Below are 27,216 nucleotides of genomic sequence, written 5' to 3'. Positions count from 1 at the left end.
CAAAACCTGGCATAAACTGCTGACCCTTTGGATACACAGGATTTTAGTTCTGGGACGATCCACAGATGCAGGAAAAAAAACGTGAATAATTTTGCTCCATATGATTGAATGTGTTGATTCAAAGCCCATGGATCAAAAGGGCCAACTGTATAAACTAATACCAATTCTTCTCTTGTGTAGCCAAACCTACACCAATCACATAGAAAAAGTGCCATGGATAGACTCAGAATAATCTTGTGGTTTACAAAACTTCATTAAAAGAGGGGGGAGGGGACAAAGACAAATTGCTCCATAACAACTTGGTACTATGGCATATTTTCAGTTTTATTTTGTATTCCTTTCTTAATAACCTCAAGCTTGAAATTCACATTTTTGCAGCCACCGCAAACTCAGTTAACCTTTTCATCAAACTATCTACAGCCCTATGATTCTTTTCATAATCAGCCATTGACTGATCCCAACACTTTAGCATATTTCATCACCCCAATGGATATCACTTTGCACTTCACAACTCTCCACTAACTCCAGATAATTCAAGAAAAGGTTTGAAAGCATCGGTCTTCATCCTTACCCTCAGGGGACTGCTGCAAAACTGGTAACTGATTCCTACTTTCTATCTTCTCTTTAACCAATTACTAATCAATAATAATGTGTAATATGGCTTGAAAGCAGCTGATACAGAGGCAACCCCTACTATATAGGCCCCAATGGTCCCCATACTGTACTCTTTAAGGGATTTTGGACTTCATCTCTCAGAATCCCAAACTATTGGCCAACATGGCTGAAGCTTCTGGGAGCTGAAGTGCAAAATCTCTTAAAGGGCACAATTTGGGGACCACTGCCTTACATGGTAAGGAGTCACCTCCATAATGACTGCTTTCATGCCATATTGCACGTTATTATTAATTAGTAATTGGTTAAGGAGAAAATAGAAAGTAGAAAGAAGTGATCAGTCTTGCAGTGGAGTGGACACCTGCTAGACAGGAACTTGACTGATGATAACAGGGCAGTCAAAAGCAACATTTAGAAGGTTACAATCTCCTAGGTTAATTTGACAGCTCCAGCTCAGCTCAGTTGTGTGCAAAGGCACTTTATGTCTGTTTTATTGTTATTCCTGCTTTTCTTTGTTGTGATGACATATTTTTGGAGCTTTTAGTGTTTTCATTGAATCTTGATAAAATAAAATTAACCTGAGCTGAAAGGACAGGTTGGTGAGTCCACAACATGCAGTTATCTCTGTACCAATATTCCTGATTGCTGGAACAAATCCTCAAGGGAAATCAAGCTGCCTCCATTTCCATTGCATTTACAATAAAAAGCCAGAACTATTATTTTGTCATGCCTTTAGCTTTTAAAACAGATTTTGGTCTATTTTACGTCACACTGTGCTTCTGTGCAGTTGTTATGTTGTGGTTTTACTATGCAGCACTTTGGGGGCCCTAGGTTCCATAAAAGTAATGTATAAATACTTGTATTGTTTGATAACAATACATTTTGGTTTAACAGCAACGTTTTTATACCGTCTTGGTATTCAGAAGGATAAAAGGTGGTTTTAAAGAGTTTTAATAAATAAATCTCTATTTCAGGCTCTGATTAAATGAATAATTTGCTATAATTGAGATAGCACTTCTTAACCATGATAAGCAAGAGAAGGCCTGATGCTATTACAGGCTTCTTATTTATGTGGGCTCACAAAATTTCATCAATGAAGATAACAATGTCCTATCTATTACATACTCAGTACATAATTTTTTTGTCTAGAAAGTTTCAAGTAGTCCAGTTTAAAACCTTGTTCCAATTTAAAATTAACTGTATCATAACTGATCTTAAATAATTTCCGTTGGAAACTTTTTAAAAACTGTAGAAAATTTGCAGGCTCAGGTTCTAATTTTGTTCCAAATCATTACAAATTTGCTTTTATCTTTGTTTGATTTGTATATAAACTGAAACACAAAACTCCTGAATTATCGCCTTCATATTTCTTAGTAAAACAACAGTACCCTTCAGACATAATATATCATGGGCATAAAGTGAATTAAAACTTGTGAAGAAATTGAAATTATACTTTATGGCCTGAATCCTATTGTTTAGTCAACACATAAATTCAATGGGTGTACTCTAGCTGGGGGCTAAGAGGATTCAAACCTACATTATACAATCTGACTTGAATGCCTTTTAACTAATGTCCAAAACACACTGCAGAAATAATGCAGGTTGAAGCCTGTTTTAACTGCTCTGGCTCAATACAAGAGAATCCTAGGAATTGTAGTTGATTGTGGCACCAGAACTCTTTGACAGAGAAGGCCAAAGGTCTCAGAAAACAACAGTTACCAGAATTCCCTATCATTGAACCAGGGTAGTTAAAGTGGTCTCAAACTGGATTATTTCTGCAGGGTATTTTGGATCTCAGTGCTCATTTTCTTGTAACATGGTTCATCTAGCTTCCAGCTTAATAAAGATTATGAAAACAGGTAACAGAAATAGGGATCCACAATCATAGTGCCTAATTGTTTAAATCAGTTCAGTATTCAAAAAATAAATATTACTTTTTCTTAGCACTGGTACAAATTTAACAGCAGAAAAACAAAAACGTAATAAAGTGTTCCTTGATTTAATACTGAATTAATCACTGCAACAGTCTTCTAGTATGAATACTACACATTAAGTATAAAGCCAACCCACAAATATAAGGAAATTGTTGCATTGGTTGTAACACTGATAGATGGAAAACATCAATCTAACTCAGTTAAACTGGAAGAGTTCTCTGCTAAATCATATCACTTATTTCAAAACTGTAGCTTTCTGAAGGTACAATTCCTGACTGTCTGTTTACTGATAAGAGGTGTTATGGAAATATGAATTACAAGGAAAGCCTGGAGAAATAATTTATGACCATTTCAAATGAAGTACCCATTATCTGTCCGGAGTGCTTTGTATATCTCTGCATGGCAGGGGTGTGTGTGCACTGGATGGCCCTTCTGGTCTTTTCCAATTCTATGATTCTAATTCAAGAAGGCACCTGACTAAGCAGTGCCACAGACTAGAAGCCAGCTGATATGCCATAATCACAATGCAAAATAGGGTGTGCATTCAACAGGGAATGAGGAAAAGTAAAAGTATTTGTTGTTGTGTGACTTCAAGTCATTTCTGCCTTTTTGTGACCTTAAGGTGAAACTATTGTGTGGTTTTCTTGGCAGGATTTGTTCAGAGTAGGTTTGCTATTGCCTCCCCCTGAGGCTGAGAGAGTATGACTTGCCCAAGGTCATCAATGGCCAAGTGGGGATTCAAACCCTGGTCTCCACAGAGTACAACATTCAAACCACTATACCATGTTGACTCTCAGGTTATCATATAGCAACAGGATTTGTACTGAGCATGGACTTAACCTCTAGGCCCCTGGACAAGTAAGTGTGTGTGTGTGTGTGTGTGTGTGTGTGTGCATGCAGTGTATCAGCATTGCAAAATATTGGAAATGACAGCAAAAATATTTGTAGAAAATATTGCACATTGACAGTGCACACACAACCACAGACATACATCTCACATACTATGTTATTGGAAAATATGCACTGATGTCTCTAGCAAAACTGCTAAGTAGGGGCCACTGCAATTCTGAACAGATTCTGGGGGAAATAGCATAGATGAAGCAATGCAATTTTCTTCTTTGGAGGCGAGGCAGAAATCAAGTGCACACAGAAACACCATGACGTTCAGTGAGGCAGCTACGAATTGCACCTCACCCATTAAAATGGTCTTCTGTGCAGGAAAATGCAGCACAGAATTCCCTACAGGAAATTGAGAAAGTTGATGAAGGAGAAACAATTACACCATGAGCATTCTTAGCATCTACACTTGCTGTGAAGGAAGGACTTAGTAACCTGCTTGTCAGTCAGATCATATCATGTTGATCTTTAGAAAAACTGGTGACTTTTGCACACTCTGCAAGACTGATGGACTTCTATCAGAGCGCTATCCCACTCAGACTAATGGAATCTGATAGATTACTGAAGACCCTTCATTTTTTCCCCTTCCACTGAAAAAATGAAAAGACATAAACAGTAGCTCTTAGAACAGGGTGACCAGATGTCCTGTCTGCAAAGGAGGACATGGTGAAACAAAAGCTAAAAACACTCATATAAATAGCAATAGTATTTACATTTCTATACCACTTAATAGTGAACTCAGCACTCTCTAAACGGTTTACAATCTGTAAGCCAATTTCTCCCATTAAACTCATTTTGTCAAGCTACGAAAGGATGGGAGGCTGAATCAACCCTGGAGCCCCTGGGATCAAACTCACAACCTTGTGGCTGCAGTACCAGCATTTAACTACTGCGCCACCAGGGCTTTAAATATAAATACACACACACACACACACACACACACACACACATATATATATTCATGCTTCTTAGTCATGGCCAAAATGGAGCACACTTTGGAATTCCTTCTGGGCAGAAGGTTGAAATGTAGGACATGTCCTGGAAAAGGAGGACAACCGGTCACCCTGTATCAGAAGCACTGCTAGCGCCCCTCCTGCGTAGCTGAATGTTCAGCTCCTTGGAATGCATCTGAGTTGGCGATGATTAAAAAAGCTGAGAAACAGTTTGAAGGCAAGTGGCAGAATATGGCAGGGAGAGTCTGACTTAGTGTTGATCTTGCTGTAAGGCAGCAGTGATGACAAAGGCATCTTCACCACCATCAGCACTAATAGCACACAATGCTATTCAGCAAAACTTCTCTGTATTGTTTGGTTATCTGTAACCTGTCTTAGTGAAAGATGAAGGACAGCATGTTGTGACATATCTGCAAGGCAATTTATAAAAGTATTTGCATCATCACAATTTAGCGGACACCGTTGGATTACGTCAGTCACTAGGGGTGTCCACATGACTTTTGATGGGTGGACATTAGATACTAGGGTTTGAAAACATGAACAAGGTGCTTGATTGAATCCACCAGACCATCTATGTGCTAAACTCTTGAATTTTATAAACACAAAATGAAGTAGCACAGTTTTACACATCTTCAGGGTTTCTACAGTATTTTATGTTCTGTTTTAAAAATGTGTCTTATATCCTCTTTAGGTATGCCATCCTAGTATTGAACTCTCTCTCACGCAAACATACACACACACTATTCATTTACCTTTGCAGTACTTCAATTAAGACAATAATTCTACACAAAATTCTACATTGAACTGGGAAACCGTATTTCCCAACTGAACACAGAATCAATACCCTTAGCCTGTACAAGCTCTTGGACGTCATGTAAGATGAAAACAGCAAGAAAGAAAAACTGCATTATTTTTAGACATGCTTCTATTCTACTTGATCTCAAAACACTCCTTAAATGAAAATACATTGCAGAGACACAATTTAGTTATGGCAACTGTCCATTTCAAAGCAGATGAAAGCAATCCAAGGAATGTATTTATTGTTCTCTTGTATGTTTCATCTTTCTGAACATGCAAAAACCACATGTTTTTTCTTTACCTTTCGTGTCAAGACAACTGCAAGTCAACTCCCACTGCAAAGCTGTCAACATTTTCTCACTTGCTTCTTCTGCTTAATCATGAGCTTCCTAAATATCTCGATGAACAGTAGGCCTATTTTGTCTTTATCTTCGGGTATTTCTCCTGCCCCATTAGGTGATATACCAATAAATGCTTTGGAAAAAGAGATCTGACACTAGAAATCAAGTATGTCCAACTGCAATAACTGCAAATTCTTCCCATGTTTACCACAAGTTCATTTCCCTCTGCTTTCCCTCTTAGTCCCCTTGTATCTTCTCAAGCTTATAAGTCCACGACAGGGACCTGTCCTCACATCAAAAAAAAAACACAGCCAAAATATTGATGATCCTATACCAGTGATAATAACTCGGTGTGACTCTTCACTAGCATGCATGCTTATGACAAGGAAATCAGTTTTAAGTACTCTTCTTATCTTGAATGAGCATTAACTGATTTCATAAAAAACCCGAGAAGAGAGCAGTGTTCAAGAAGAAAGTGATCAAAACCCCAACAAATTCATAATTTACCATCACTACAAAATGTAGCTTCCACTCTATACATACATTTTGAGTCTCATCAGAAATTCCTGGGACCAGAAGTGTATCAGATTTTTTTTCAGGTTTCTAAATATTTGCAGATATATAATGAAATAACTTGGGAAATGGGACCCAAGTCTAAACATGAAATTTAGGCCTGGTACAGACTGGTGTTTTGCGGCGGCCTGGGGCCGATTTTAGGGTCCAAAGGGCTGGGCATCCATACGCACCCAGCCCTACTTTTGGCGCCCGTGTGCCATCTTCCCACACACCCGTCCACACAGGGTGCACGGAGATGACGCGTGGGCATCTGAACACCCAAATGGCGCTCACTGGAAGCATCATCACCATGGCACATGAGCGCCATTATGACGCCCTTAAAAAGAAGCCGCCTAGAGCGGCTCCTTTTTAGGGAGCATGTCGGTGCTGCACCGTGCGGCTGGTGCAGCACTGCAGAGATGCAAAAATGGGTGGCATGGAGCTGCCCATCTGCATCCCTCCTTATTAATGTTTTATATACACCTTATACACATAGCCTAAAGCTAATTTTATATGCAATAATTTTGTGCATGAAACGTTTCTACACTGAAACCATCAGAAAGCAAAGTGTCACAATCTCAGCCATCTAAGTCACCATTTTGAATTTTGGAGCATTTCAGATTTCTGAATACTCAACATGTATATAATCCAAATAACTAAATTATCTCAGAAATCCTAGCTGCTTTTTCAAAAAAAAAAAAATTCTACACTGAAACATCTTATATCTACAATCTGAATACAAATCACCAGTATATAAAGAATGGCTTACTAGAACATACAGTTTTTAACTACAATATTAGCCCACTTTTAAAATCATTACACAAAATACAAAATAATTAACTTTCTGAGAGATTTTGAGATGAGAAAGCGTCTGCTAGTGATTGGCTAAAATGCCCACATGTGATAGAGCATCTTTAGCTGTTACTGGCTAAACTGCTGAAATGCTAAAGAGGTGGATGAGGAACCTAAAGAAAGAATGGCAGAAAGGCCTAGAAAAGTAATAGTCCAGTCAAAAAACCAACAGAGGTGCAAACACACCGCAGAAATAATGCCGTTTGAAACAGCTTTAACTGCCCTGGCTCAGTGCCAGGGAATCCTGGGAATTGTAGTTTATTGTGGCATCAGAGCTCTCTGACAGAGAAGGCTAAATGCCTCACAAAAGTACAGTTCCCAGAATTGCCTAGCATTGAGGCAGAGCAGCTAAAGCGGTTTCAAGCTAGATTATTTCTGCAGTGTGGTTTGGACCAGAGCCAGGAAAACAAGGCCTTAGGAAGGCAGAGTTAGAAAACAAGATAATTCAGAAGGAAAAGATGAAAACCTGAGACGAAAGTGGGAGAGCACACAAGAAGGAAATAAACTTTTATTACAGGCATCTACTTGGGCTGCTAAAAAATATCATCTTCCTCAATATGTAACAATACTTCCATTTGGTGTTGTTTTTTTTTAAAGGTTAACATTTGCTTTCACAGTGATAGAATTCAAAGACATAGCCATGTTAGTCTGGGGAATCAGTGTGCAAAGGGATCTTGTAGCACTTTTGAAACTGACTGAAAGAAGCTGGTAGCATGAGCTTTCATAGACTTCAGCCTATTTTGTCAGATTCACTCCATGCATTGAGATCTACAAAAGCTCATGTTGCCAGCTTCTTTCTTGCAGTTAGTCTTAAAGGTGCTACGGGATCTCTTTGCACACTCATTTGCTTCCAGTTTTCTACAGATCTAGCAGCCTCCCACAAACTGCACAGAAACAGGTTCCACTTGAAACTGGATTGCCATACTGTTTGTCTGTTCCTTGCAGCAAACAGAACATCAAGAAGCTTAATGTAAACTGTAAACTTGCATCTCCAAATTTTGAACATGGAATTTTTAAGTAATGAGGTATATGAAAAACATTAACAATACTCGTGATGGATCAAACCAAAAAGACTTATCTAGTCCAAAATTATGTCTGTGCACTGACCAGATTCCTATGCCAAGGACCTAAGGCAGACATAAGTGCACCAGAAGCCTTCTGTTCATGTTTACCAGCTACCACAGTACAGAAGAATATTGCCTCTGATAATAAATATAAACTACAGCTATTATAATTAATAACTTCTAACAGCCTTATTCTCCAGGAAGCTAACTTTCTTTTAAAATTGTCCAAGTTGCTGGCCATCACTACAAGCAGTGACAATGAATTCCATTTGGGAATTGCTCCATCCCTTTGATCATTTTGGTTGTACTAGTCTGTACCCTTTTCCAACTCTACAACATCCACTTCAAGGTGATTTGATCCAGAAAATTAAATTACTGTCCCTTATTACTATTATTATTTTTATTTATATCGCACTTTTCTCCCGATACAGGGACTCAAGGTAGCTAAAACAAAATTTAAAACGATACAATTTAGGCTGGTAAAGGGAGATGTGGTTCTTCAAATAACCAGGGTCCCCTAGAAACACAACGACTAAAAACACATCACTGCAGTTTCTGTATTTAGTTCAATGCCACAATTTTAACCTACAAAATTCATTTTAAAAATACCTTGCTAAATCATACAGGTGAAGGTTTTTTTTTTGGGGGGGGGGGGAGAGATAAGAATGAGAACCAAGGTTTTCTGGCAAGGTTTCCCTGCTGAAGAAATTTTGTTCTAGGAAGAAGAATCTGGTCAAAATATTCATATTTTAAGACAAATTATTTCAATGCAATCTATAATAATTATGCCTCTAAAACCTTCTGTCAAATTACAAAGAAATCCCATGTATATCTATTGAAAGGAAGTCTTAGTGAGTTCAGTGACATTTATTCCAAAGTAAGTGTGTACAGAATTGCAGCTTCAATATGGGGAGGGGGGGAGGAATCCCAATTTTGAAATACTAATATTTGGAGCACCCCATTGCAGTTTGTGCCGTATTTGGCTCACTAATAGTTTCTCTTGTCAGTCAAGCTCAGCGCTGCATTGCCCACACACTGTTTATAAACATAGTCACAGTATTCTTAGCAGCTCCCACCACCTAGTTTTATTGCATGAGTCAACGTACTGTATTTTCACACTGATACACAACAGGTAACCACCTAAGAGTACTATCTTCCCAGTACAAGCTGGATTGTGGAGAAAACACAGAGTTTGGGATCTTCGCTACCTTGATTTTGTCATCTCCAAAATATGTACAAAGCAATGTAGTTTATCACCAGTGTGTTTCCTTTCTTCCAGCTATGGAATGCGTGTGCACCTTTCCCTTAGATGTAAAATGTTTAAATGTAAACTTTCTCTGTCAGGTAACTTTACCACTTTTGAAATCAGTTATAAAACAAACAAGGTTAATAGCAGGCCACATCTATAGTATGGAACTACTATAGGGACAGCAATGTGTTCAAGAAGCACACAGTCAGTCCTCCACAGTTGCGGCTTTGACTTTTGCGGCTTTATTTGCAAATCTGATCAATACATTCCCTGTGGGAATCTCTAGATCCTCCAGCGCATTTCTGCCAGAAGTTGACCATAGAGTTGTGCTACGGGTTCCTAGAGAAAACAGTTCTCTAGGCATTTGTAGGTCCTGCGTCATAATTCTGTGGTCAAATTCTGGCAGATGTTGGCCATAGAGTTGCACTGCAGGATCTGGAGATTCCTAGAGAGATGTTCTCTCAGGTAAAAAGAATAGTGTTCTTTTATTTGCAGTTGTTCCACATCCATGGGGGTCCTTCGCCCCTAACACCAGTGATTGTGGAGAGACCACTGTAGTTTCATCAAGCTTTCTCAACTCCAAATAGCCAATGTTTTTAATTACTGTAGGTGGCACACCTTTCAATATTATTATACTTTTATCCCACCAGTCCTGCACAGAGCCCAAGATGGTATCCTCTCTTTATCATCACAACACCTTCCTGAAATAGATTAAATGAAAGCACAGTAAACTCATTCCTGAAAATGAATCAGAATTCCACAGAATCCTAGTTACGTCTCACAACCACTGTTTCTGATCACTCCTCTTTTCTTTCTTGCAAAAGCAGAAGCAGCTTAACAAGTCAGAAACTCACCAACAAGGAAAAGCTTAGCATTTTGTCTGAAGTGAACTCCTGGCTTGTTTGCTTCAGAAGTCAAGAGCCAGAAACCAACTACAAACCCTGGGTTCAAAGTCGTCAGTAACCTTATCAGCTCAGCAGGAATGTGAACCAGGATCTTCCTCATTTACATTTCACTCTAGCTACTTTATCGCTGATTTTCAAAGATGGTATTGTTAAAACTCCCGAGAGCTTATTCAAGTGTAGAAATACTGGACTACTGAAGAAATGTTTCAACAGAGAAAAAGTGCCGGGTTAGAAACTGTATCCTCATTGTGACTAAGCATCTCTTTCCAGCATTTTGTCTCTAGTTCTGTAGTAATGTAAACGCAATTTCATGCCAGCAGGCTAAAGGGGGGGGGGGGAGGGAGAACAACATATAACATGAAAATAGATACAAGAGCTATGTTATCTAGAACTTCCACTCCTTTACTTGCCAATGAAAAGTGTGTGGTCTCTTCTCCAAAGTTTAAAGGCCACGTTTAATGGCCATGGTGGTGCATGTCTTAGGGTCCAAAACACATTGCAAAAATAATCCAGTTTGAGAATGCTTTAACTGCCCTGGCTCGTGGCTAGGGAATTCTGGGAACTGTAGTTTATTGTAGCACCAGAGCTCTCTGATAGAGAAAGCTAAATGCTTCACAAAAGTACAGTTTCCAGAATTCCCTAGCACTGAACCAGGGCAGTTAAAGCAATCTCAAACTAGATTATTTCTGCAGTGTGTTTTGGACCTTAGTTATGACATGTCTGGACTACTGTAACACACTCTACATGAGGCTGTGTTTGATGAGGGTTTTGAAACTTCAGCTAGTTCAAAGAGCTGCAGCCACAGCGTTATTTGTGGCAGGTTACAGGCACCAAGCTACTCCACTGTTACAACAGCTCCACTGGCTGCCAGGTTATTTGGGGCACAATTCAAAGTGCTGGTTATGACCTATAAAGCCCTGTATGGCCTAGGTCCAGGCTATCTGGCAGACTGCATCTCCCGATATGACTCTTCCCAGGCTCTGAGATCATCAAGAGAAGCCCTTCTCTCATTCCCGCCACCATCCCAAGCACAGTTGCTGGGGACGCAAGACAGGGGCTTCCCGGTGGTTGCCCCTAGATGGACACTAGAACTCCCTTGTCCTTCCTGTCCTTCTGTCAGCAGGCAAAACCTTTTTTATTCCAGCAGGCTTTTAAAACCGAAATGTTTTTAAAGAATGGGCTATGGGGTGCTGTATAGTTCTAAACTTAATGTACAGTTCTAAATTGTTTTTAATAACTTATCCTTTAATTGCATTTTAATAATAATAATAATAATATTTATTTTTATCCCACCTCTCTGCGCAATGCAACCAGGGTGGCTTACAGCATTAAAATATACATTCCATAACATAACCCCACAATTCCACCCCCCTTAAAATACAATTAAACCAATTACAATTAAAACATACTTAAAAACAGTAGCAATAATAACATAATAATTTTATTCTTTTAAGTGTAGTCTTAATGGTTTTAATACTGTGAATTTTCTTTTAATGTTTACTTTTTGTATGTCTTTAACCATGCTGTTTTTTTAAAAAAGTATGAGCCCCAATTTTGTGATAAAAGCAGAATACGAATAAATAGTATTTGTAATAGTAGAAGACAAAATCAAAGCAGTAATAGTACAAGCAATCAAGATATTAAACCACAATTTGAAGTTGATTTAATATCCTGGGTTATTCTGAACAATGATTTCCAGGATTGAAAGAACAGTATACAGTCGGCCCTTCTTACACAGAGATTTTTAATACACGGATTCAGGCATCCAAGGTTTGGAAATGTTCCAAAAAAGTATAAATTTTAAATATCAAACTTTGATTTTCCATTTTTTATATGGGACACCATTTTGCTATGAGCATCCACGGATGTTGTTATCCACGGGGGATCTTGGAACCAAATCCCAGCGTATAACAAGGGTCCACTGTACTATGGCTAATGAAAAACTTCCTGCTTTGTTTTTTCGTTTGTACTAATAGTCCACAGTCAAAGGCTCACCTGCATCTCAGCTTAATAAGCAGATATACTGATTACCCAAACTAAATCTATACTTCTGAATTGAAATTATTTTTGTGTAGTACAGTTGAAAATGCTTCAGGAAGATATTATACTTTAAGCAAATTTATTCCTGTATATTACCATAATAGCAACCAGCTATCTATACAAACAATCCAGTACTTCAGCTACTTCGGAGTCAGGCTAATTGATATTTGTTATCGGGGTATAAAACGTCTTTCATGTCCTGGCTACGAGGGAGCCCTAGCTCGCCTAAATAACGATTACCAATAAGAAGGGATTGAGCCATAACTATGCAGGTATACCTCAGTTAACCAAATAGATGTATTCCTGAACATTGCTTCTTTAACAAAAACTTTGGTACCAGAGACAGAAATAACATGGACAGAAAAAAGGCCGTCTTGAATAAGTTTCAGCGTACTTTTTATCCAGAACAAAGCATATCTGAAATGAAAACAACCAGGGCAGATAATCATTGTATGAGTAAACAAAAACTTTTGCAATCTTCTAGAGACAGCTTTAAGCCTTCTTTCAAAGTGTATCCAAGAATTTTTCTTTCTTTCATTAGCACCCACTTTTTTGATGGTTTCCATTTCATTGGCCAAACTATCCTAACCACTTTGGAGGTATGCTGTTTAAATGATACACGCATCTTACGAGGCCAGAAGCTGCGCCAAAGCTGCACTCCAGTCCTTAGGACTGGAGCGTGGCTTTGGTACGGCTTCTGGCCTCTTAGGACGCATGCATCATTTAAACAGCATACCTTCAAAGCGACCCAAAGCAGCATTATTTTGGCATGTCTGTACTGGCTCATCTATGCTTTATAACATGCTGGGGGTAGCTGGTAAGACTAATGTATTCTCCTCATGCCTCTGTTTTGCCATTTACATATGCTCAATAAGGGATTCAAAAGGCAGCCACTGTTCACCTTGGTTGGGCTGGAGTACAATCTTGCCCTTTCCCTGCTGAAGTTTCACTGCACTGTTTACTACAGACAGGCTTCTACAACCCAGCACCAAAAGCTTTGTTTCTGCAGCCCTCCTTCACCATCCCCTCAGTACTGATGCTGCTAAAAACTTCTACCTAGAGAGGACAAAGAAGGAAATAGGGACTGGCCATATATAATGAGTATTTGTAAAAAGAAGCTTCTTTCTCAGAGGCTTTGTTAAATAAAGTTTGCCTGTAGTTGAATATACATTCCTCCCTCCATTCTTGCAGACTTGAGATCTGCGCCCCTCGATTATCTGCGGGGGGCAAACAGAGGGAGTTAAAATGGGAGTGTGCCTCCATTCAGGCCAATAGGGCTTGAATATACAAGTTTTTTCATTTTCGCGGGGGGGCGGGGGGCGGAACTGATCCCCCATGAAAAAGGAGCGGTGACTGTATATACAGGTAGACATTTTTGTTGGAGGGGAAGAATGGCATTATCACACAGCAACTATAACAACTGTAAAATCATAAACGCTTTGAAATTAAATGTATTTATTTAATCTAAAATATTTAAAGACATTCCATAGCATACATTACAAGCAGCATTTCTCAGACTATCTGAAGCAGGGGTTACTATATATGGTCATATATAAGTCAACCTTGGTCAAAGACTGGTTTGGGGGCTGAAATTATGGATTGTGATATGACCCATAGATACGCTGAGGGTAAAACTTAAGGACTGCCACCATCTTGTTGCCCAAGCATGCAAAAAATAAAATAGAAAAGACAATAGTTCATTCTTTGAAATGAGTTAAAGTATGTTACATGTGCCCCCTGCTTTTTGAAGATGTGCTCTTTCAACCTTTTAAAATTACTACCCAGTACCATGTATTTGATGTGTGGTCCACTCTTTCAACTGCATGATGTACTAAAAGGTTCCGGTTACATATATGAAAGAAGGGTAAGGAGTTTGCCAGGTCTTTGGTGAAAACAACTTGGAGTTCAAAAGAGTTGGGTGGGGTGAGAAGGAAGGGAAATACAGGAGGGGGGAGGGAATTACCACTGTGACAGCACACTGGCTTGAGTCCCAAGGAGATGACACTATAGAGGGAGGAGAGTCAGGAAGAGCAGTATTCATTCATGGAGTATGCACACCTTGAAATATAAATATGCCAAGGGAGAAAAGTGTCTGGTAGGGAGGTGCTGCCACTGGGACATGCAAGAAAGAGTTGTGGGGTATGTGTGTGTGGAAGTTTGCAAGGAATAGCAAATGCAAGAGAGAGGGAAGAAGGGACAACAGCCAGCATCAAATGTGATGGGTATTCTCCAACCAACAGCTCTGGTTGCTGCAACTCTGGGGCCTGGGTAGCAATAGCACCAACAGACAGCAAGAGCAATGCAAACAAGGAATCAACCCAAACAGCCAACACAGCATGCAGGCAGGAGCAGCACGGGGTCTTGTGTTATTTCTGAGTCACTGTTTGTCCTCGCATTCTCCCTCCCTTGGAATGTGGGTCTGACTGATCCTCGGATGTAGTGTGCAGCTGCCTCTCACTCTTTCCATGTGTGTAGACTTAAATTTAAAGTTTTTTAAAAATGTTCCACCTACAAGCACAGAGCTGACCCTTCCTCCCCCCACTCCCTCCCCTGATGCCCAAAGTCAAGCTGGCTAACTGCCCTGCAAACCATGCTTCACTTTTCCCAGCCTTTCTGGGACTACTGTACTTTGCTTTTTAAATCAATCATGGAGCAAGGTTTGGAAGGAGGGTGGCCATTTTCAATCCTGCCCCTCCAAAATGGCATGCTGGGACTGCACATTATTATTTAAAGACAAATTGTGTTTCTTATGAGCTTCCAGGAATATGATCATCATCTTTTTTTTTCTTAAGGTATGGTGGGCACATATGTTGCCCTACCCCATCACAGTCTTTGTGGGCTGGGAGCTGATACAGATATACTTTAAATAAATAAATAAATAAATAAATAAATAAATAAAACAAAACTAGAAGTCAGAGAGGTCTGCAAGAGTTCAAAGAGGTGAGATTACAGCACACCCTTCCCATCCATTGAGGCTGTTCTGCCCACCCCCAATTGGAAAAATTCAAATGTTCAAGTCCCATTATAGTCAATGAGCAGCTATGTGTGTGTGGCCACATTGGAGCAACCATGTACATGCACGGTCATTGACAATAATTGGGCAAGCAATGCATGGACTCTCATGCCCATGGATAGCTAGCAGACCACTGTATATTGTTTTCATTAGTACAATATTAAACTTTTCTTCAGCATTCAGGCATATGGTTTCAAAAATAAGGTGTGTTGTTATTTTTAAAAAGCTTCTGATTTGAGTTTGATATTTGCATGTATGCACAGTTGTGTGCCAAGTATTTTAAACTTGGTCTGTGGCACTGATTCATAGACTGTGCTGGAACTCTAATGGAAGCAGTTATGCTGACATGGTAGCATGTAAATATGACCCCAAAGTATCCCCCCCAAAAAGGAAGTCACTCACTGTGCAACCACATGATTCACTGCTCTCATCTTGTTTCCTTCAAATCACCTTTTCACTAAAGGTTGGTAATTAAACCTCCTGTCAAAAATTCCACTCTAAAATGTAAGAGACTGGATGGTACAAAGCAAGCTGAAACTTCAGTTCTGAGAAGACTGTAGTACTGTAAGCAAGAGAAGCACCTAACTTGGGACTAAGTGCACAAACTGCCCTCAGTTGGGCTGATCTCCTTCTGAAAGTTCGGTTTATATTTGGGCGTTCTTTGATCAAGAATTCATGCTAAAGATATGCAGGTGAAACTGATGCAGGGCAGAACTTTTTCCAGCTTCAGCTAGTTTCTCACCTACAACCTCTCCTGACAGATGTGGACCCTGGGGCGGGGAGAAGAACCCAGCAACTGCAGCTGGTACAAACTTTGTCAGCTAGGCTGCTGGTAGCAGTTAGGCATTTTGATCATGCTGTTCCTATTCCTAAAACCAATTCAAGATACTGGCATGAACATTTAATGGTACAAATGTAATTGGTTCTGTAGATGGCCTTCTTCTATTCCTCCACACACAGCCCAGAGATTATCTGGGGGACTACTTCAGATCCTCCAGACACATGAAACCACAAGGTCTACAGGGCTGTCAGTGGTATTCCACTTTGTAGAATAACCTGCCATCACAGTTGACAGGTTTCCATACTGCTGCTTTATGCAGTGTATAAAATTTGGGGCTTTTTTAAACAAAGGAATTTCATAGAGTGAATGTACTTCAATCTTTATGGATAACCTGTTGTATTTGTTCATTCAGTCACAAAAAGGTCACATATTATTGCTTTTGTTTACCTTCCTGAATTCACTCACACAAATTCAGATAGGATATATGTTTTTCAAATGGCAGCAAGTTTAACCATCATACTTATAGAAGATATGACTGAAATTCAGGAATGTGACTAGACGACTGACAGAAAATGCTATCAATGTATATTAAATACGTGTTCATTTCACAGACAACCCTTCGTGTATTTATTTAATATGCCCAGTTTGCAAAGGTTAGGTGCAGAATATCAGCCATATTTCCCACAATGTCAGGTTTCTCTTTCTTTCTCGGGCATAAATCAGGCACTCAGGAAGGACATTAGACAAGACTGAATGAAATTAAAATTATCATCTGTTTTGAACAGATTATAACAAATGTGTATAGCTCTCAAACCAGGATAAAACTGCAATCTATTCAGCTACTGATAAACAGAATTCACAAACAGTATTACTGCTAATGCATACTGAAACAAAAACATATAGACTGCATGTATTTCAGTATATAATGCCCACATCTTGGTAGAACACACAGGTTGAGTCTCCTAAAGTCCAAAATACTCTAAAATCCAAAATGGTCCACAGGGCTGGCTGAGGTAGTGACACCTTTGCTTTCTGATGAGTCAATGTACAACTACACACGCTTTTGTCTCACGCATAAAATTATTAAAAATATTGTTTATAAAATTACCTTCAGGCCATGTGTATGAATGAATGTTACGCTTAAACTTCAGTCCCATCTCCAAGATATCTCATTATGCATATACACCTATTCCAAAATCTGAAACACTTCAAAATTCAAAACACTGGTCTCAAGCATTTCAGGAAAGAGAGACTCAACCTCCTGTACAACCTGTACATACATCTCATCGTGGCTGATTTGCAACAAAGAATGTAGAAAGTAAATTTCTCTTGCTAAAGGCTTTCATGGCATGTGCTAAATGAGAAAAGCAAAGCCAAGAAGGGTATACTGGATAAAGATATACAATATACAGAAAAACCTAAGTCACCTTCATCATTTATTCCTTTCATACCCAGCTTTCCTTCCAATATTGAACCCACAGGTAGCTTGCAGTATAAGAATAAAACAAAATACAGTTAAAGCCATGTATGGTACAAAAGAATTTTTTTAAAGTATTAAAACAGACAACTTTATTAAAAAATATAAAACAGATTAAAATATGCATCTAGAACAAAAGAGAAGGGTATAGCACAGCCTATTAGAAGATCATTCTGCTGAACCCAGTTAAAAACTGAAAGCCTCTTTAAACAAAAAGTCATTTGCCTATTGGTGAAAACAGATCACTGGAGGGACAACCTAGCCATGTAAGCAAAGCATGGGAGCAGCTACCGAGAAGGCTCTCTGCTATGTCCTCACAAGCCATACCTGTGCTGGTACAGGTTGAGCATCTCTAATCTGAAATGCTTAGATTTAATCTAACCCATTACATCTTTGCAATATAAAATATGGAAAAGGTTGGCTTGCAACATATGTACATGTGTACTGTGTGCCTTCAAGTCGTTTCTAATTTATGACGAACCTATAATGATGTTTTCTTGGCAAGATTTGTTCAGAAGAGGTTTTCCAAGGTCACTGAGTAGGTTTCATGGTTGAGCTGGGAAACTCTGGTCTCCAGGGTTGCAGTCTAACACACAAACCACTAAAGTGGTTCTCTCTAACATATGTAACCCATAGCTAAAACCCATTTTTAAAACGAAAAGATAGGGACTGAGGATTGGAGATTCCAACATAAAGTAGCAAACAAAGAACAATGAGGAGAGAAAATATGGGCTAATTGTCTAAGGTCCAAAAGACACTGTAAACAATCCAGTTTGAGACGACTTTAACTGCTCTGGATCAATGCTAGGGAATTCTAGAACTGAAGTTTTGCGAGATATTTAGCCTTCTGTGTCAGAGAGCTCTGGTGCCACAATAAACTGCAAATCACAGGATTCCCTAGCACTAAACCAGGGCAGTTAAAGTGGATTATTTCTGCAGTGTGTTTAGGACCTGCACATGAAATAAAGTGGTGGAAAATAATCTGAATCTAAGTGCCAGAACAGAACGTGTGCTTTCAATGCACAAAATTTCAGGTGTAGTCCCCAGCATCTTCAGGAAGGATATGGGGAGAATTATGTCCGGAATCCAGGAAAGCCTGCCTGCAACAAAACTGGCTAGAAGGGCCAATGGTCTGGCTCAGTTATAAGAAATGTGTGGAATTTTTGTATCCGGAATAATACGTTGCTGAAACAATCAGCAGGAAGTCTTACTTCACCAGTTCTTTATGATTTTATAAAGGGTCAAGAACATAAACAGTCTTGAGATGATATGGTTTAGATTTCAAAGACTACGACAAAATGTTTTGCTAAAGTCAGCTAAGCAAACCTAGCAATGGTGAGATGAACATGTAAGAAGATGTATCTTCTTACAGATCAATAGGTCAGTTTTAAAAAAGAACTATACACAGGGTAGATTAAATAAAGGAGCAGTTTTCTCAATGGAGGGTGGTAAATAGTGGGAATCCCCTCAGGCTCTATTGGGGCAGTGGTATTAATAAAATTCATCAATTTCTCAATTCACGCTTGAGACAGATCTGTAATGACATCTAATGACTGAACATTTGCTCAATCTATTTCCTGAAAAACTCCAATAAGCTATTGCCAAAATGTACCACAAACAACAAAACAAAAATTGAGATTTGATTTAAATGCATTTGATTTAAACAGCTTCCTGTTTACTCTCACATACTGTACAAACTTACCTTCACAGTGTTATTATATACAGTACTGGCCATGACCTTTGGTGCTCCTCCTCAGACTTCCAAAAAGCACCAGCACCTTTTGCTCCCCCCTCTCCCCCAATTCAGTGGCTTTAGCCATTTCCCCTCATGTTGCCTTTCACAACAACTGAATAGTGCCACCACTTTCTTCCTTCATCTCTCTCTTCAGAACACAAGTTTTCTGTAAACACTTCAGCACAACCTCCAGTTTCCCCATGCTATCACAGTTCTGTAAACAAGCCTATCTGTGTAAAACTAAAATAATACATATTCTTTCCATTTACTCCTGCATTCTCTTCTCTTCCTCTGTTGTCTCCCCTGGGTGAAATTGCTGACTGCAAGCTCTTGGTGCAGTGACCTGTCCTCTTGCACTCTGTAAATCACTATGTACATTGATGGTACTATATAAACAAACAATTGTCTCCTACTCCTCTAACAGTCTAGTAACTGAGTGTGTGTGGAGAGAGGAGGGAAAGGCATCTTCATTATACACTACCCTTGCAGTGGACTGAATCAAACTTTCTTTCTTTCTTTCAATAGGTTAAAACTTGGTATGAAAGATCTGGGCAGGCAAAAGGAAATCATTACTCCAAAATCTGGTAGCCACTGGGTTAATGGCTTTACAAAAGAATTAGAGGAATTCGTGAAGCAAAGGTCTTTCATTAATCATTCATTGTAAGAACTAAAATGGAACCTCTATGGCTAGATGCAGCATACCTGTGCATACCAAGGACTCATTTTCCACATCACACCTTGTCTATGAGCTTCCAAGGTCATCTAACTAGACACTGCTAAAAACAGTGCTGCTAGATCAAATGAACTGTTGGTCTGACACTGTATAGTAATAGACTTAATGGAAATACTAAAATGTGAGCCGTGATGTTGTGCAACATTAGGAACGATATACTAGCAATGTCAAAATTTATTACTTTAGTATATATACACATGTGTTCACAGACACACATAACAATGTACATGTGGCATATGCCATATGCCTGCTCCATGTTTATTTTTGATTTATACATCCTACACAAGTGCCAAAATAGCACACAACGTAGAAAGACTATGCAAGGAGATCTCGTTGCACTTTTGAGACTAGCTGGGCAAAAGACATTGCAGCAAAGGGTTGGAGCAGTCCTTGCCAATGGATCCAGCCTCATCAGGGCATCTGTGAAACAATATTTCAATGGAAAGGAGCCATGGACTCTTCAAATGGGGATTTATCATGAGATGCTGTCAGCCAACTTATTGGGGAACGAGTGCTTTCACAAGCAAGAGGGCAGCCCACTAAACTTTGATCCAATCATGAGACTGCAGCCTGAGCAAATGAATTACATCAATGTAGGTTAAGTATACACCTCCCATTCATAGGAGCAAAGCAGCTTTGCTGAAAGGGGGAAAAGAGTCCATATAACCAGTCACAGAAACAAAGCCTCTCTACTAAATCACCAGCAGAGGATTTGAGTAGCTAGACAACATGTTGTCAATATGCTGTAGCATTTGCTAGTGCAATATTATACACTGGAACAGTGCAAGTGGAATGAGGAAAGTACAACCTTCCAGATGTTGGACTGCAACTCACATCAGCCCTAGCCATACAGCTAATATTCAGGAAGGCTGGGAGCTACAGTTCAACAACATCTGGAGAGCCAGACCCTGACCTACAAACTAACTTAACTGCCTTCTAAGACCTAAGCTTTCCTCATCCAGGAGAATCTAAAGGCGTTGCTGTCTGTTACAAACTCTGAAATAATGGGAATCTGGTACCCACGTCTTCCCACATTATTAATACTTAGTCCCCTGGCACCAACTCAAAACTTCAGTTGACTAATAAACAGAAAACTTCTAGCCTTAGCAGAGACATTTCTATCACCTACACATTTGGTGGTGAGACATACTCAACAGACAAGATACAGACATCTACTTGTGAAAATTAAAGTCACCTACTGATTCCTTATTAGAAGAATTTCACATCTTATATACAGCCAGCATGGTATAGTGGTTTGACCAGCGTTCATTGCCTCTCTCAGCCATGGAAACCCACTGGATGACCTTGGGTAAGTTATACACTTTCAGGCCCAGAAAACACCATGATAGGATAGCCATAGTTGCAAGCGAATTGAAGGCACACAACAACAATGTAGATGACTTAGTAGACAAAAAAATACCATTGAAAAAGCTCCAAAAACTAAGTTTGAATCATATTTTAGCATTCGTCTTTCAGAGAGAAAACACATGCCAAAATACTTATACATGAAATGCTAAAGCAAAACTCTAGGTGAATAATTTGTAGAACTCTCCAGAAAAAAAGATACACTTTTAAATTACTTTTTGAAAGCATCCTAAATGCAACCTAAATCATTAAAAGTATTCTCTTTCAATTTACAATCTAAGAATGAAAGTCAACTTGGAGCCTTTAAGTAAATATGTACAGAATCCTGCTATAAAATGAAATTTACAAAGTATGATACCAACTTCATATTATGCTTCTAGTTGATTGCATGTTCACTGTACCTCCAAAATCCCATTTGCCACAAACGTTTTATAAATCAGTTATTACTGCCATTTACAAGGAAAGATCTCAGACTTTGAAGAGCTGGCATCTACAGGATACATATAAACCTCAGAAGTACTTGGCATGTCTCCCCTATAATTTTAATCAGCATGACTATAATAGATCTTTATTTTGCTGGTATACTTTAAGCCTGCACACAACTTGATTGCAATCCTTAAACAACAATTTAAGAACCATTCATCTTCAAAAAGACAACAGTCAAATAACATGGTGTTCACTAAGAACCTACCAGCGACTCTACTAGATCAGACCAAGGATTCAGCTAACCTGGTATCTTTCCCAACAGAGGCCAACCAAATGCTCCCAGATGCCAACAAACAGGACATGAGGACAAGAGTACATCCCTGTTATTTAGCCCCTAATATATGGTATTCTGTGGCATAGTGCCTCTGAACAGAGGTTCCATTTAGCTATCATCATGGATAACAACTATGGCATAAAGGGTAGTCCCTTTTGAACATATCAAATCCCCATGTTAAGCTATTTAAGCTAGTGGCCATCAGCACATTCCAGTGTTTAATGGAATTCCAACTATCAAAATGCACTAAGAAATACTATGTACCGTCATCCCTCCATATCCATGGGCCTTTTATCCACAGATTCAACCATCCACTGCTTGAAAATATTCCCAAAACATATAAATTCCACACAAAATTTGCTATCTTATATAAGGGACACCATCTCACTATGCCATTGTATTTAATGCGACTTGACCATTCAGTGATTTTTGTATCCATGCGTGGTCCTGAAACCAAACTCCAATGGATACCAAGGGCCCACTGTCTGTTGACTTACGGCAACCCCATGAATTTCATAGTGTTTTCTTTGGCAAGGAATACTCAGATAGGGTTTGCTAACTCCTTCCTCTGAAATACAGCCTACAGCATGTGTCGTTTGTTGGTCTCCCATCAGAGTACTAACTAGGGCTGACCCTGTTTAGCTTCCAAGATCAAATGGGATCTGGTGTCTTAAAGCTATAATCTGATCTCATGTGAAGTAAGGTTCAACCCAAAGCTAACACTTTCAGCAGTAATTGTAACTTGGACTTAAAAGTGCTATGTTATCCTACATTTGGCCTTCCAGATTTTGGGGGGACTCACAATTCTTATCAGCCTCGGTCAACATGTTGAGGAGGACAGGAGCTGTAGTGCAGTATTATCAGGAGGAACACGAGTTCCCCACACCTTTCCTAGACCTTTCATTTCTCACTGTCGCCATCTTATGCACAAACATTTCAACAACGTTTCACATCCTTCAGACAATAAATCTATATTTCATCCAATTTTGAATTTGACGATATCCTGTTAAAAAGTTGACGAGGTAATTTTTGTGGTTGTTTTCGGGCTATGAGGTCGGGTTCTAGAAGAGTTTTTCCCCGACGCTTCGCCAGCAGCTGTGGCTGGCATAATGTCAGGAAAAAGCTCTTCTAGAACATGGCCTCATAGTCCAAAAAACCCACAAGAAAGCTATGGATGCCGGCCTTCAACATGATGAGGTAACTTCTGCTGACGTTCTCATTAGTAAACTATCATATATAATACCAAAAAAGGACAAATCATCCATCCACAAGTCACACATGCTTTCGGTCTTTCTTACTATTATTCACACTCCTTTTGACTTTTCATTTCCTCTCACTGTTGGTTCCTGATCATTTGCTGAATTCAGTACCTGCAATAAGGAATATGCAGGGGAAACTGAACTACCTTTTATGCTGCCTGCCTCCTGTAACACTGCAAACTGTGATACTGAAAGCATTAACTATTGAGGTAAACAGAAAAGCCTTATGTACCCAATCTGTCGAAAGTCAGCTTGTTGAGAGGGCATATGAAAACAACATCCATGGTGAAATGTTTGCTCACAACTACACAATTGTCTACCTGTAAGATTAAATTACATTTTTAACTTACTTAACATTTTTAGCCTGCTTAACTTCAAATCTCACTCGGGTTTCTAGTAAATACATATTGGAAATGTAACAGAGGTCCAAAATAAACTGCAGAAATAATCCAGTTTGAGACCGCTTTAACTCCCCTGGCTCAATGCTAGGGAATCCTGGGAACTGTAGTTTTGGGAAACGTTTGGCCTTCTCTGTCAGACAGCTCTGGTGCCACAATGAACTACTAATTCTTAACTGAGCCAAGGAAGTTAAAGCGGTCTCTGCAGTGTGTTTTGAACCAAAGATCACAGCATACCATGCAAACCAGCCAAACGTATCAGCAATTAGCATCCTGCATGTTGCTTATGTCCCTTTCTCAGTTTGAAATGATTCTCCACACAGCTTTTTTCCTTTCTAAGTAAATATCTCCGTGCCTCCCCTGAAGCATATGCTGAACCTCATCCCAACCCTAAAATGCTGGCACTGTCAACTTCCTCTTTGAAACTCACTTCCTGCTACATGCGCCCTTTACTCCAACACAACTCTGTACACACCTTTTCCCTGCCCTGTTCGTATGCACACAAAGTGCCCTCTGTGCATTTTTTAGGCCTCTGGTCTCCTTCCATTAAACTCCTCCAGAGGTATGGCTGCCAATCCAGCTCCACCCGGTCCTCTTACCTTTACCCCGCCCATAGGGTTGGTCATCCATTCTCCTCCAAGAGCACAATGTCAGCTATTCCATCTATCCCAGGAGGACCAGGCATCCTCCTTTTCCAGGACATGTCCTCCATTTCAACCTTCTGTCCAGGAGGAATCCCAGCATGCCCTCCATTTTGAGTATGGAGAAGAAGCATGCATTTATAGTTATGATTCAAGGGTTTGTCTGGTCATGTCCTACGGTTTCCTTGACTGACCTGCTCTACATTTTATGGTGTCTTGTCCTCCGTTGCAACAAGGACATCTGGTCACCCTGATCTATCCCCAACCAGTCCTGCCCCCCCCCCCCCATTTTCCTCAAGACTCCCCCCTGTCAACAAACTCACTTTCAGTGTGATCCACCAAACTTTTCCTTTATATTATGGCTGTTGTTGTGTGCCTTTCAAGTTGTTTCTGACCTATGGCAAACCTATGAAAGCCAGTGAGGTGTAGTGGTTTGAGTGTTGGACTACAAATCTGGAGATCAGGGTCTGAATCCCAGCTCCGCCATGAAACCCACTGGCAGTGGTAGCAGAGGATGGTTCCCAGGATGGTCCCCAAGCTGGTTTCCTGAGTGCTCCTCTGGTGGAGACATGTGCCCTTTGGCAAGTCACACCCTCTCAGCCTCAGAGAAAGGCAATGGCAAACCTCTGAACCAATAATGCCAGGAAAACCCCATGTTAAAGACCTTAAGGTCACCATAAGTCAGAAACAACTGGAAGGCATTCAACAACAACAAAGTCTATTGCCAAGTTCCTTCAGAGGGGTTGCCATGCTCTGAGGCTGAGAGAGTGTGACTTGCCCAGAGTCACCCAATAAGTTTCCACAGCTGGGCTGGGATTTAAACGCTGGTCTCCCAGTATCCCAGTCCAACCACTACACCAGGCTGACCCCCTTTCTTTTATATCTGTTGTTGTTGTGTGCCTTAGGCGAATTTATCATGGGATTTCCTTGGCAGGTTTCTCCAGAAGGAGGGGGGTTTGCCATGCCTATCCTCTGAGGCTGAGAGAGTGCGACTCAAACTAGGGTTTCCATGGCTGTGTGAGGATTCAAACCCTGATCTCCACAGTTGTAGTCCAACAGTCAAACCTGTACTCTCTAAAACGACAGTAGCTACCCACAGCTTCTTTTAACATGACCTTCTGCCTTCCCTTTACAGTTTGGCTTGCCAGGGCCACCCTCCAAGGCTGAGAGAGTGTGACTCGCCCAAGGTCACCCAAGGGGGGTTTTCAGGGCTGAGTTGGGATTCAAACAAATCTAAGGCCCCAAACAGACTGAAGAAATAACCCAGTTTCAGACCGCTTTAACTGCCCTGGGTCAGTACTAGGGAAACGTGGGGGTTGTAGTTTCATTGTGGCACCAGAGCTCTCCGGCAGAGAAGGCTCAATGCCTCACTCCATACCATTGAGCCATGGCAGTTAAAGCGGTCTCAACCTGGATCATTTCTGAAGTGTGTTTTGGACCTGATGGCAGAAATAATCCATCCTGAGACCCCTTTAACTGCCATGGCTCCCCAGGATCCCCTAATAGCACTGAGCCAGAGCACTTCCAAGTTATTTCCTATGACACATACACCAAAAAGGGCCACCATTTCCCTTCTCAACCCAACCCAAACCATCCTTCCCCCCTTTCCTTCCCAGCCTTCAGGGCTTAAAATCAGTGCCCTGGACCTGTTCAAAAGGCCTTTTCTCCCTTCCATTTCGGCTCCTTCCACACTGAAACAGAAGTGGCTCAGGGCTATGGGTCTGTCTCTGGAGACAGAGAGGTCCAGAACACACACACTGCAGGAATAACCCAGTTTGAGACCGCTTTAACTGCCCTGGGAACCGTAGGCGAGTCCTCTGTCATCCCAGAGAGGGCTCTGGTGCCGGGATGAGACTACAGCCCCCATTATCCCCTGGCCATGAGCAGCCCTCAAAGTGGGGTGGTTGTTGTTGTTGTTGTTATCCTCCTCCCTGCAAGTGTGGAGGTTTCTTCTTGCCCGCATTCCTCTGGGAGCCCCTTCCCAAGAGAGAGGGCGCCAGGGCGGAGGCGCCGCCCAATCCAGGCCGGGGCCCGTCTGCGTGCTAGGCCTCAGTCCTCGGAGTAACGGATATGCGATAGACACAGGCCCCACCATGACGAGGCAAAGCCGGGTGACGGGGAAAGGAAGCCTCCCGACACGGAACCCAGGCGCCATGATGAGGAGGAGAAGGAGCAGGAGCAGGAGGATCCTTTCTTCCTTGGCCTCGCACTCACTCACCTTCATGTCGGGACATCCTAGTTCAAGAAGAGGAGGAGGAGGAGCAGTGAGAGCAGGAATAGCAGCAGCGGCGGCGGCGGCGGCGGCGGAGGAGGCAGCCCAGGCCCGGCCCAGGCCCCTCCCGGCCTCCTCCGGGTCCCTTCCCCCGACGCCGACGCTGGGCCTAGCCACGAGCAGGAGCAGGAGCAGGAGCAGGAGGATGGCGCCTTCGTCTTCCCTCCCCCGCTTTGGAGGGCGGGAGGCCGGACTGGCCACCGCCGCCGCTGCCGCCGCCTTCTTGACACGACGGTGACTCCCTCCCTCGCCCTCGTCCTCGCCCTCTCGTTCTCTCTCTCTCTCAGTCTGGAAGACCGCTCAGGCAGCAGGCCCCGCCGCCGCCGCCGCCACGGACGACAAGCGCCGCCTCCTCCTCCCCGCTCCTCTCCTCCTCCGCCGCCGCCGCCACCGCCACCACGACCAGGCCTCCTCCTCCTCCTCCTCCTCTATGGTCCCCTCCTCTCCCAGCGTCCTCCCTGCTGCTGCTGCTGCTGCTGCTTCGCACAGGCGGACACGCAAACGCGGCCTCCTCCTCCTCCTCCTCCTCTTTCCCAGCCTTCCCTCTCTCTCTCTCTCTCAGAGGAAGAGGAAATAACTCAG

At 41.1% G+C, this 27,216-nt stretch overlaps 1 protein-coding gene across 1 annotated transcript in view; it reads right to left on the bottom strand.

The window, feature by feature from the left end:
• KCMF1 (potassium channel modulatory factor 1) overlaps window positions 1–26,979 on the bottom strand; it is a 58,996-nt gene extending 32,017 nt beyond the window's left edge. The window contains exon 1 of the mRNA XM_089488660.1: window positions 26,581–26,979. Coding sequence (XP_089344786.1) covers window positions 26,581–26,596 — 16 coding nt within the window. The 5' untranslated portion in view covers window positions 26,597–26,979. The remainder of the gene's footprint in view (window positions 1–26,580) is intronic.
• Between the last annotated feature and the right edge of the window lie 237 nt (window positions 26,980–27,216).

Source organism: Sceloporus occidentalis, unplaced genomic scaffold, assembly GCF_023333645.1.
Source record: "Sceloporus occidentalis isolate IW3139 unplaced genomic scaffold, rSceOcc1.0.p SCAF_1, whole genome shotgun sequence".
In the NCBI taxonomy this organism is placed as follows: domain Eukaryota; kingdom Metazoa; phylum Chordata; class Lepidosauria; order Squamata; family Phrynosomatidae; genus Sceloporus; species Sceloporus occidentalis.
The sequence above is the reverse complement of the archived record's forward strand: the minus strand, read 5'-3'. Positions and strand labels throughout refer to the sequence as shown.